The following is an 11,151-nucleotide window of genomic DNA, read 5'->3' as shown; positions in this document are numbered from 1 at the left end:
TCTCTCTCTCTCTCTCTCTCTCTCTCTCTCTCTCTCTCTCTCCTCCCCCGCCCCCCGCGCGCGCTCAGGAAACTTTATATGTCTACCAAACTAACTGGATCCAAATTCTTTTTTTGTTTTGTTTTGTTTTTTCGAGACAGGGTTTCCCTGTACAGCCCTGGCTGTCCAAATTCTTTGGTACTATTGAGACTTCTACCATCCTCTTCCACTTTACTCTCGCTTACACGACAGCCTCTCTTCATTCCTTCGGTGAGATGCTTTCCAGCCCCTCGAGTTCAAACCATCTTTAAGAACACAGAGACAGCACCTTTCACCAGCTTCTCACCTCCAGCAAGCAACAGTCACCTCTACCTACTAGGAACAGTATTTGCATCATATTGTAGTGTTTATTTAATATACTGTTTGATATTATTTATAAACAATGTCTGTCCAGAGCTAGAATTTGGCAGGGGTTGGGTGGGTAGGGGGCGGTAAAGAAATTGACAGCATATAAACAACTTTTAAAAGAAAGGAAAATCTAAATGTTAAAATATTTTTAAGAGTTAACAAATGAGTCACAATTAAGGTTTCCATTACATGCCTGCTTTCTATTACAGGGATAGGCCAAGTTAACGAACTCTTCACAGATCTCCTTTCAAACTTTTACTTTGGCAAATAAAGCTTTTCCAGGTGTCACTAGTAGCAAACTTTAGAATCATCCCAATTGTGTCAGCACAAATTCGAAATCTAATTCAGTGATAAGCAAAATTGCCCCAACCGCTAGTGTGTTATTAAACCCAATCAAGGTTTAATAGGGCCCAGGAACCTACTAATGAAGGACTTCAAGAAGGAAAAGGAAATCCATGGGTAAGGCAAATCAATGGTGTTCCCTTTATTAAAGCCCTGGAAAGCTGACAGACAGAATTAGCATCCCAAACTTTCATGTCTGATGATATAGGACGGTATATCGTGTTCAAGGCCTAGCTAGGCTACAAGAGAGACTTCTCGGGCATTTTAGAGATCTTGTTTGCAAAGAAAAAGGAAATAGAGTAAAATTTTTAAAAAGTCAAAAATACCCTGGGGATGTAGCCCAGCAGTGGGGTAGCACAGCTGTTCCACGTGGCTTTAGCGGTCAGTGCTGGTCAGGGAACTATACTTTAAATCTTGTAGACTCTTTTTCAGATGTATTGAAGAACTCGACTTGTAAAAAGTAATACTACAGTACTATTATTTTAAAAAATATGTATAAGTACGTAACTCAAGCATCACTGACATGAAATTTCATGGTGGTGAGATTGCTCACAGACAGAGTAAGTTACTTTAAGGCTAAGCACTATACAACAGATAAAAGGCAAGCAAACGCCGATTGGCAGCATCTCTTTCTGAGCACTTCTAACACTGATGCACCAACTCAACTTCAAATACACGGCAAGTGGAGCAAGACTGAAGCAGGTACTCAGGTTGCTTGGCTCTTTATCATCAAGTAATTATTTCCTAATTTCCCGAGCATCCACGTACACTCGGTGCATTTAGCATCTATTAGGAGGAAAATGCTTTCTTCTGTTTTCCATCACCTGGCTCAGACTCTGTGCAAACCACACTCAGGAACCTCACATTAATAAATGATGACTCCAACCACACCGATTAGCAACCATTTCCTTCCCTTCGCTTCAGCATTTCTAACAGGAGCAGAATAAGGTTGTTCCTAAAAGGCTGGGGCAGCAGAAACCAGACTGAAAACCAGTGATGAAAGGGAAGTAAGCATCCTCTATCCTGACTCCATGGTACCTTTTTTTTTTGAGTATATACCCCAGCCCTTTTCACACCTCATGGCAATTACCAACTCTTGTCCAGCTCTGATCCTGTCCTCCTGGTTTATAGGCCAAAAATAGGGTAATGGCTTACCTAGTCTGCCCACTCACCCCCAGTAATAATCACTCAGTAACACATAACAGACCCTCACTAAGTGTTTATTAAGGGTTGATGGAAACATGCCTGTAGCAATTTAAGAACAAAATCTACAAACGATTCTGTGTGTATTTAAACCTAAATGTGTATTATTCAAGAATAGTTCTGTCAGTGCTATCAATTAGCCATCCACTGACCTTATGGTTTTGGGGTCAGTCTCTTAGATTCATCAGAAGAACTAAGACCAGAAAACTATCTAAGGAGTATGCTTTTGGTATCCCACCATTTGTTATTTTCTCAGGTCATGCACTGCTGTGAACTCTGTGCTACTGATTACAAAAAACGTTACACAACTTACAAAGAACACAAGGAACAACTGTTTTCTCCTATGCTTGGTAACCTTGGAAAAGAGTGGCTGCCCTGGGAAAACAGAACACTTACTTGCAACTGACTTTTCAGTTGAGTATCTTAAGTTCTAGAGGTCAAGGAATGATAAAATTATATACTTCTGAGATATATCCTGTGCTGCCCAAGACTGACTCACTGCCCCCTTTAAAATGAGTTATGTTACTTAGTAATTACTTGAAAGCAATACTTTTTAAGACCTCCCCAGGGGAAGAGGCTCCATAAAGAAAACTGTGCAACTTCATACTTATGCCTGACTTTTCTTTAACAACCCATTAGACCTGAAACCTTCTGTTCTGTATTCACAAAGTAAACTCACACTGCTGTCGTTACTTCTCTAGGTCTCACATCAGATGGTCATATTTCTGTACTAGTAATAATTTTCTGAAGAATCATCAGATAGTGTTGATATTATGATCCACTTCCTTCATCACTGTCAAACAGAAGGAGATGAACCCATGTTGGGGAAGACATCTACATTACAACTTTCAATAATATGTTGCCAACTGGTAGTAGTAATTTGCAGTGCCTTTCTTTTAGTGTGTGTTAACAGTAGAAATAAGTAGACCAAACTCTTTTGACAAATGAGTTTCCTCCACAAAGCCACAGAAGTATGCACATTGTCATCTATGACAAATAATGGAGATGAATTGGGAAAGCCATATTGTCCCTTTGCCAACACTGGCACCCACATCCCACTAAGTAGAGACTTGGGGTAAAAGAGTATCTTGTGGGTCAAACTCAGCTGTAGAAGCCAAGTTAAAACCCACAGAAGGGTTAATGAACAATGGCAGCTGTTTAACTGTCAAATAACCATGCATTTACTGTAATTCATGGTGAAATAATTAGAAGCGGTTAATGTGTAGGTTCACACCCAGTTATGCAGCAAAACTATGCATACCACTTCATTTTTTACTATTTCACTGATGACTTAACAGTAACTGTTGCTCACCACATCACCATATAAATCGTTTTTATGTTCTGGCGCTCAATCGCAAATATACAAATGCTAAACATCTCAAGGAACGAAGCTGATGGACCAACTCCCTTGTGAAATGGCACCCATTTGTTGCCTACTTATGCAACAGATAAACTGGAACAAACCTTGAATTTCTTCTCCTACCACCAGTTAATGACTCAGGCAGTAAGGGTGACCTTCAGAAGCAGACTCGGTAGAAAAGCAAAGGACAACTCATGTGCTTGCCAGACGCATGCAGTTTTTCCAGCTGCACAATTCTTCATTCCGAAGTGTCCAAAGCTAAAACCAAAGGCTGACCCCAAGCAGCAAGTTGCAATGTTCTGACATCATGACATCATTCTGTCTGGAGCACTTCAACATAACAATGTGAAAAAATTGGCAGAAGCTTAAATAGGTCACACTGAAGCCCCATACTGAGGCTATTTACCTGGTTTAAAAAAAAAAATGCTCTGGGGCTGCATTTGATATCAGTGGCCATCCAATGGCAGGCCCACCGTTTAGTTATCTTACCTACAGCCTCCATAAGAATACATGAAAATAAAGCCCATAGTGTCACCTCCCCAAATTGTTACTCCTACTCAGTGGCTTCTTTGTAGCCAATTTTGTCTTTGGTAGCAAACCAAAGCCAAGGTAAATGACACCAAATGATTTCAAAAAGCCTTTGTTCATCATTCAAAAGGAGCATCTTTGCAAATGTCTCAAACTCAGCAAGCAGAGCCCAACTTCTTCCCAACATCATAAAGTTATGAATGTGTGCCGAGAAGGACGCCAACACATCTATGTCCCAAGCCTCCTCAGACAGCTGGTTTTGCCAGCAGGGCCCTGGGAGGTGTACACACTGCCCCTTTAACTAACTGGACTTTTCTGAGAACTGCCATCCAGTTTGGTTTCTTCCTGTGAAACTAGAGCTCATCTAAAAGCAACAAGCAACAAGCAAAAAAAAAAAAAAAAAAAAAAACCACAGAAGTTTTTGACACTCTCAGCCACACAGCCTCCAGCATACATTTTCCTTTCACAATAAACAACCAAAAAGGGTCCCTGTTTCAAAATGGAATCATAGATGAAACTGTATCGATGTCCTGAACAACAGTAAAGAAAAAAAAAAAATATATATATATATACATATGTATATATATATATACTTAATGAAGATGAGTTGCCAGGGATAAAAACTAAAACTCTTCAATACTGCTTACTCACAGAAGCCCTGGTTCTTTCTCCAGTGAAGGTTTCAACACCACCCATGAGCTTGTCCTAAGTGTGCTCCAGCAGAGCCTATTGTTCATTTGTTAGCCTTCTGTTATCTCCTACGAGGCAGCTCCACACAAGACTAAGCAAATTTCCAAACCATACTATACACCCAGCAAAAGTAGCCAATGGTAGAAACTGTAGATTGGAGTAACACCCAGGGGCTCTAGAATTTGAAAACCAAGATAATAAGTTAGAAGGAGTAATAAAAAAAAAATCTTTCCTCTGAATTCAACTTTTGCAAACACAGAGTTGAAGAAAAACGGCCCAACCTAAATCCAAAGCTCATCACTATAATAGTGATTATTAGCCATCCGTATAAATAGAACCCAGAGAAAGCGCATTTAAGGCGATGAGGAACTCACCACTTTGTCCATGAGTTTCCAAGTCTTCTCCACAGTCCTGCGGTCAGCTGCAGCTTGCTTGGGGGGTCCGACTGCATCCTGAATAGCATCAATAATCCCCAAAATGCGACCTTTGCGGGGGTTTCCTCCTCGACCACCAGGATTTCTGCCATTCATAGAATTTGCCATCTGGAATCTTAGTCCTTTTTGCAAGGTAGATTTTCAAGAGAGGAAAAGTTAGCTGGATATGAAAGTATTTCCTCAACAGGAACCTGAACTGAACAACAGGCTCACTTGTACCCAATAAAGATATTCTCCGCTATCTCTGTGACAAAGCCCAGGGTCCCAGATTCAACTTTTTAGTAACCCGGAGTAACCGCATCCTCCAAGTTAGGAGCCATGACCCAAGGTTTGCTCTTAAAATAGTAGAAGTTAAAGATGCATCCCCTCTGCCCGCGTTCTATGCAGCTACAGCTCAACATCGTCAACAAAACAACTTTTAACAGATAAGAACACAATGTTCTCCACCCCCTTCTGCTGTAATCTAGATTCAAAATACTAGAGCTGCAACCCCTAAAATTCACGGTGGGAGCCTCACTCAGAAGCCTCCTTCACGCTGTTAGATTTCGCCAAGTTATTACATAAATGCAAAGTACTCCACACACGCAAAAAGGACACGTCTGTTGTCAACAAAGGCGGAGGACTTGGACTCCCCCCACCCTGCCCTCCACCCCCCCAACCCCCTCCCCCGGCAAAAGCCAGCAGCTGCGGACACACAAATAGTTCTTTAAAGCAGTGCGGTGAGTAGTTTTTCCCTAGAGCCAAATAAACAAACCAACAAGCAACCCCTTCTTGAAAAGCGGTGAGAACCGGGCAAGGGCGGGCACGCACCGCGGAGTTCACTTCTCCGGTGGCCCCTCGTCTGCCTACCCGGGATCGAGTGGTCCAAAGCTTTGTTTCAGAACGCCTGTGCCCTTTCCAGGCTCGGGCCTCTAGCCCGCCACTCAGGGGGTCTGGGAAAGAGACGAGGAACTCAGCAAAGATAAAGTAGCCCTAGACCCCGTCCTGGCTTCGCAATCCCACAGCCTGCCCGATCTCGCGCCAGTAGCATGCACCTCCCACCGGCGGCGATCAGCCAGAGTCCGCTCCCTCCCGGGCCCCGGGCCAGCCAGGGACTGCTGTTTAAATCCCCACTTGGCTCAGGCCCGCAGCGGCGACAGCAGCTGGAAGCCAGGGCTGTCCCCTCTCCCTGATGGCCCGCGTCCAGCTGCAGGGCCCCCGGGCCAGCAAGAGGCGTCCAACCCCGGGATGACCCATTCCTTCCTTTACTTGGGTCACCGCGGCCGTCCCGAACCACGCGTGATCGCGGGTCCCACTCCACATACACACACGCTGCCCGGGCTGGGGTGGCTCGGGTGGGGACTCTGTGGAATCACCCTAAGAGAGCGCTCCGGGGAAGGACCCACCGAGATCTAGAAACACCGAGACGCGGGGACGCGGCAATTACCGTGCAGACAGCTCCACGCCCGCCCGGCAGTCCCGCGCCACTCTCGGGAGGCCGCCGCAGCGCCCGCCGGAGGAGGAGACCACTCACTGGCCACCCCACCCCTGAGCCATCCCCGGAGACCAAGGCGTGGGGCGGAGCTAAGGCGGGGCCTTGAGTCGCCGGACCAATCCTGAGAGGCTGCTTTCTGCCAGACAGCGGGCGGAGCCAATGGGCGGGACGAGACGCTCCTCCCGCGCTACCCCCAAGTCCACGTCCTCCACGGTACACAATGGCCCCAGAGGAAGGCCCACTCGACTGCGTCCCACTTGGAGAAGAACTCGTTGGGAAATGGATCTAGGCTAGCGTGGAACAAAAGTGGAACGAGGAAAGGAACTGGAAAAGTAGCGGCAAGGCGCCGGGGAGCTAACCAATGAGGGGTGCGCAGGTGGGCGTGAGCGCCCCGAGCGGGAGTCTAAGCCAACTGGGGCTAAAAGGCGGGACTTCCTGCCTCACTCACCTTCCTAGTCTTTGTTTCATAGCAACAGAGTAGAGGCTGCCAGGGTGGTGCTGCTTCTCAGCTCTGGGCGGGTCCCAGGCTTAAGAAATTCATCTCCCTAGGGCTGCCAAACTGCTACCCAGGAGAGCAGCCAAATAGGTCCAAGACCTTGTTTCTTGTTGACTGTCAAATAAAGAGCAACAGTCCCCTAGTTTCTAAGATGAAGGTTACCCTCACACAGAGTAGGCTAAGAGTAAAACCCGATTGCCAAGTAAAACTTCCTAAATTTCTGAAATGTTTCCCTTTTACTATTAGTTCTAGAGGGATTCCAGATCAAACATCAGACTGATGAGGAAGCAAATACTTGACAACTCTCAGCTAAATAGTCTCTGTAAATCGTGCCAGGACAGTTAAAAACTCCACACAATGGGGATTGCTAATCTGACACCTTTATATTCCGAACAAGTTTTCCATAGATCTCAGTAAAGAACTCAGCTGCTGGATTTTTGCCAGAATCACTTTTCCTCTGTGTAGATGAGTCTTCATTTTAATGACAACCCTGTATCTGCCATCCTCTTCCAGTGGTCATCTCTTTCTGGACTCCGTCCTTGATAGCCCTGTAATAGGAAACAATCTGGTAACGCTTACAGTGAGATGCCAGGGCCCTTCTGTCATCATAGTCACACATTAAACAGATGCCCTTTTTCCTCTCTATTTGGCTCACCATGCTCCTACCATTTGCCCCAGGTTTACATACCTGGGAGCTGATTTCCTCTGCCATTGATAGTACTGGATATGCATCACACCTTGGGCTCCTGGGTGGGATACTTTGCACCTTTTTAAAAGTCATACATGCATACATACATACATACATACATACATACATACAAGCATTTTCTAACCAGCTGATAAATGTGTCTCCCTGGTTCTGCCATTCCCTAATAAGTATTTTAGTGCTACAATTATTACTGTGAAGTCTCCTGAGTTGTCATAGAACCCCCTGCAACCCTAAATTCAGATAGTTTCGATTTTCATGTAATGGAAACAACCAAAATGTGGCCCTTCAAGCAATCATGAAGTAAAGTATGAATCTGGAAGTAATATTTTCTTTCATTATTTCTGTACTAATGATTAAAAAGTAATTTTCTGTTTTATATATGTACATGGTGCAGGCTTCCCCATAGCCCCTCTGTATCTCCCTTATTGTCCGTAACAGTAACTAAAGTTTCTAAGTGGAGACTGTATTTTAAAAGAACTCTGTGGTTACATCCTCTATGTGTATAAAATGCACCTTTAAAGTCAGTTCAAAAGAAACCGGCACTGTGTGTACAAGATTTTTGCTATGCCCAATCTTATACTTTATAATTAAATGTGTTGCTTATCTTCATATTTGGATGAATGTAAAATGAACAAAATACATATTCAGTTCCTTTTGCATTGCAGTTTGTAACTGAAGGCCATGACACTAAGAAAATAGAATGGCCTGTGGGGCAAAGTGCACCATGGAGATACAGTGACGAGCCTCATTATGTTCTGTTCCTCTGCCCTGCCTGGGACACAGGCATAACAAAACCTTATCTCTGCCGCTGCCAAACTTTTCTAACCAGAGCAACTGAAAACTGGTCTAAGATGGTGTTTTTTTGTAGGCTGACAAAAATAAGAATCTGTTAGTTGGGGTTCTCTAAAGGAGCAAAAGTGATAAGATATGATATATATGTGTGTGTGTATTATATAACAATATAAATATATGTAAAGGGGGTATTTATTAGACTGACTCACATGATGTGGTCTGTGTAGTCAGACAAATTCTTTCTCACACTCAGAGGCTGAGAATCCAAGAGTTTCTCAGCCCACAAGGCTGGTGTCTCATTAATCCCAATCTGGTGCTAAAGGTCTGCACACAGTTACTGGAGAGCTGCTGGTACGCAATCTGCATTAGAAAATGAAGGAAGCTGGCTCTCATGTTCAAAAAGGGGTGCCAAGGCAACAGACTGGAGGATCCACCAGCAAGAATAAAGGACGATGGGCAAAAAGCAAAGTTTTTAACAGCCTACACCTAGGGTGGTTCTTCCCACTTCAAATAATCTAATGAGAAAAATACCTCACAGGATGGAGAGATGGCACAGCAGGTAAGAGAGTTTGTTCTTGCGGATTGTGATTCAGTTCTAGGCACTCACATGGTAGCTCACAACTATCCATAACTCCACTTCCAATGTCTTCTTCTAACCTCTGTGGGCAAAAAGTGTGCACGTAGTACACATACAGTCCTGCAGCACAATAGTCGTACACATAAAATAAATTTTCACAGTAATTCATTACAGGAGTGTCCAGATGCTTGCGTTTTCATCATAGAAGATAGAATCAAGTTGGTTGACAACCAACATTGGCCATCACAGTCATTGAGCTTCCAAACTGAAATAGAAGCATCCCATCAGGAAAGCATAGATGCACACCACACACACACACACACACACACACACACACTCTTATACACTCACACATTGATATGTATGAACTCTATTTATCAAAGTCATCTCATATCTAATTAAGTTAATATATAACTGAGCTCAAATTAGGACTTGGTGTTTGGTGACATCTTATTAGCTGGTAGGTCATCAGTCCTCTTTTCTGTTAGCAGGAAGAATAAAGACTGCTGGGAAAAAAATTGAAGCATGAAAATACTCTCCAGGCAGACTGCACTAATAAAGGCACCAATGTTGTCTAAGTAGACTTTGTGAAATGTTGTATCTAAGCAGTAATATTCCAAGCTAACAGACTTGGCTGAGGAAATAGTATACTTATTTTTACCAAGCAAGGCAGCCCCCTAGACACTTTGAAGAGAATGCAGCACCACTGAGGGATTTGAGAAACAGCAGAGTTCCTAGCTAAAAGATGTTGCCAGTATCAGAGTGGCCAAATAGGTGAATGATACAGCTCAACGGGCTCTTTTTGGTTTGCTTTCCTATTGCTGTGATAAAGACCATGAGCAAAACCAACTTGGGTGTGAAAGGATTTGTTTGGTTTACATGCCCAAACCACAGTCTATCTTTGAAAGAAGCCAAGGCAGGGGCCATGGAAGAAGTCTGCTCTGGTTGATTCTCAGTGCTTGCTCAGTCTGCTTACTTATACCACCCAGGACCTTCTGGTGGCACAGCCCATAGTGGGCTGGGCCCTCCTCCATCAACTATTAAACAAGAAAATATCACCACAGACTTGCCTACAGACCATCTGATACGGGCAATTCTTCGGTTAAAAATCTCTCTTTCCAAATGACTGGAGCTTGTGTCAAGTTGACAGAAGTAAAAAAGGAAAGAAAAGAAATCTCACCAGCATGCTGGCAAAAAAGAACATGTGAGGCTTTATGTCTCAGCATTTTAAGGAAGTTTAAAGACAATGATGAATACTTTCAATGTCAGCGCTGATTATTTAGTATTAGCATATGCTAATAGGTTAGTATCCATGGAAAAACACCGATTATATGACCATCTTTAAGTATAGCCAATGTTTAAAGGAGAAAAAAAAAAAAAAAAGATGTCATAGGAAGAGCAACAATACCAACCAACCAGACCCCCCAGAGCTCCCAGGGACTAAGCCATCAACCAAGGAGTACACATGGCTCCAGCTGCATATGTAGCAGAGGATGGCCTTGTCAGGCATCAATGGGAGGAGAGGTCCATCGTCCTATGAAGGCTTGATAGATGCCCCAGTGTAGGGGAATCGAGGGCGGGGAGGTGGGAGTGGGTGAGTGAGTAGAGGAACACCCCCACAGAAGCAGGGGGGGGGAGGGATGGGATAAGGGGTTTCCAGGAAGGGAGTAAATTGGGAAAGGGGATAACATTTGAAATGTAAATAAAATATCCAATAAAATATGACAACTGTCTAAGGAAAATATTCCAATTTCTTTTCTTTTTCTTTTTCATCATAGTCACAAGTGATCTCTACAACTTTAGCTGAGTAATCAACTGAACATCCATAACGTTTAACAGAGTTTTAGGTGAAAAAAATGTCAGCTAGTTGAGTGAGCCACTTAAGGATCGCATACAGGGAAACACATGACAATTGTATTTTTACACAACAGAGAACTCAATTCAAAATTCCAGCAAGGTGTTCCTAATCAACCTGCAAACCTTTCAGGGTTTATTTACAAAAGATATCCTGACACAAAAACAGAATACCATAAAAATATGCTCATCTCAGAGAGAGAAACACACAACTAGAAACAAGAACCATATGACGTAGTTATATTTGGACATAACATGTCATTGCTTGCTAAAAGAGTGCATTTCTATTCCTTCTTTAACACACA

General features: G+C 43.5%; 1 protein-coding gene across 7 annotated transcripts in view; it reads right to left on the bottom strand.

Moving 5' to 3' along the window:
• The window catches only part of Cblb (Cbl proto-oncogene B), a 173,506-nt gene extending 167,005 nt beyond the window's left edge, over positions 1-6,501 (bottom strand). Inside the window, exons 1-3 of one of the 7 annotated variants that reach the window (XM_021210049.1) lie at positions 6,371-6,455; positions 5,794-5,876; positions 4,885-5,066 (exon numbers count right to left, since the gene is read on the bottom strand). In XM_021210049.1, coding sequence (XP_021065708.1) covers positions 4,885-5,052 — 168 coding nt within the window. In that variant the 5' untranslated portion in view covers positions 5,053-5,066; positions 5,794-5,876; positions 6,371-6,455. Of the gene's footprint in view, positions 1-4,884; positions 5,067-5,754; positions 5,877-6,329 lie in introns of all 7 variants that reach the window. The other 6 variants (XM_029544898.1, XM_021210046.2, XM_029544897.1 and 3 more) reach the window with 6 other exon arrangements.
• Positions 6,502-11,151: the final 4,650 nt, after the last annotated feature.

The sequence above is a fragment of the Mus pahari genome, chromosome 12, assembly GCF_900095145.1.
Source record: "Mus pahari chromosome 12, PAHARI_EIJ_v1.1, whole genome shotgun sequence".
Taxonomy (NCBI): domain Eukaryota; kingdom Metazoa; phylum Chordata; class Mammalia; order Rodentia; family Muridae; genus Mus; species Mus pahari.
This window is presented reverse-complemented; position numbering and strand designations above follow the sequence as displayed.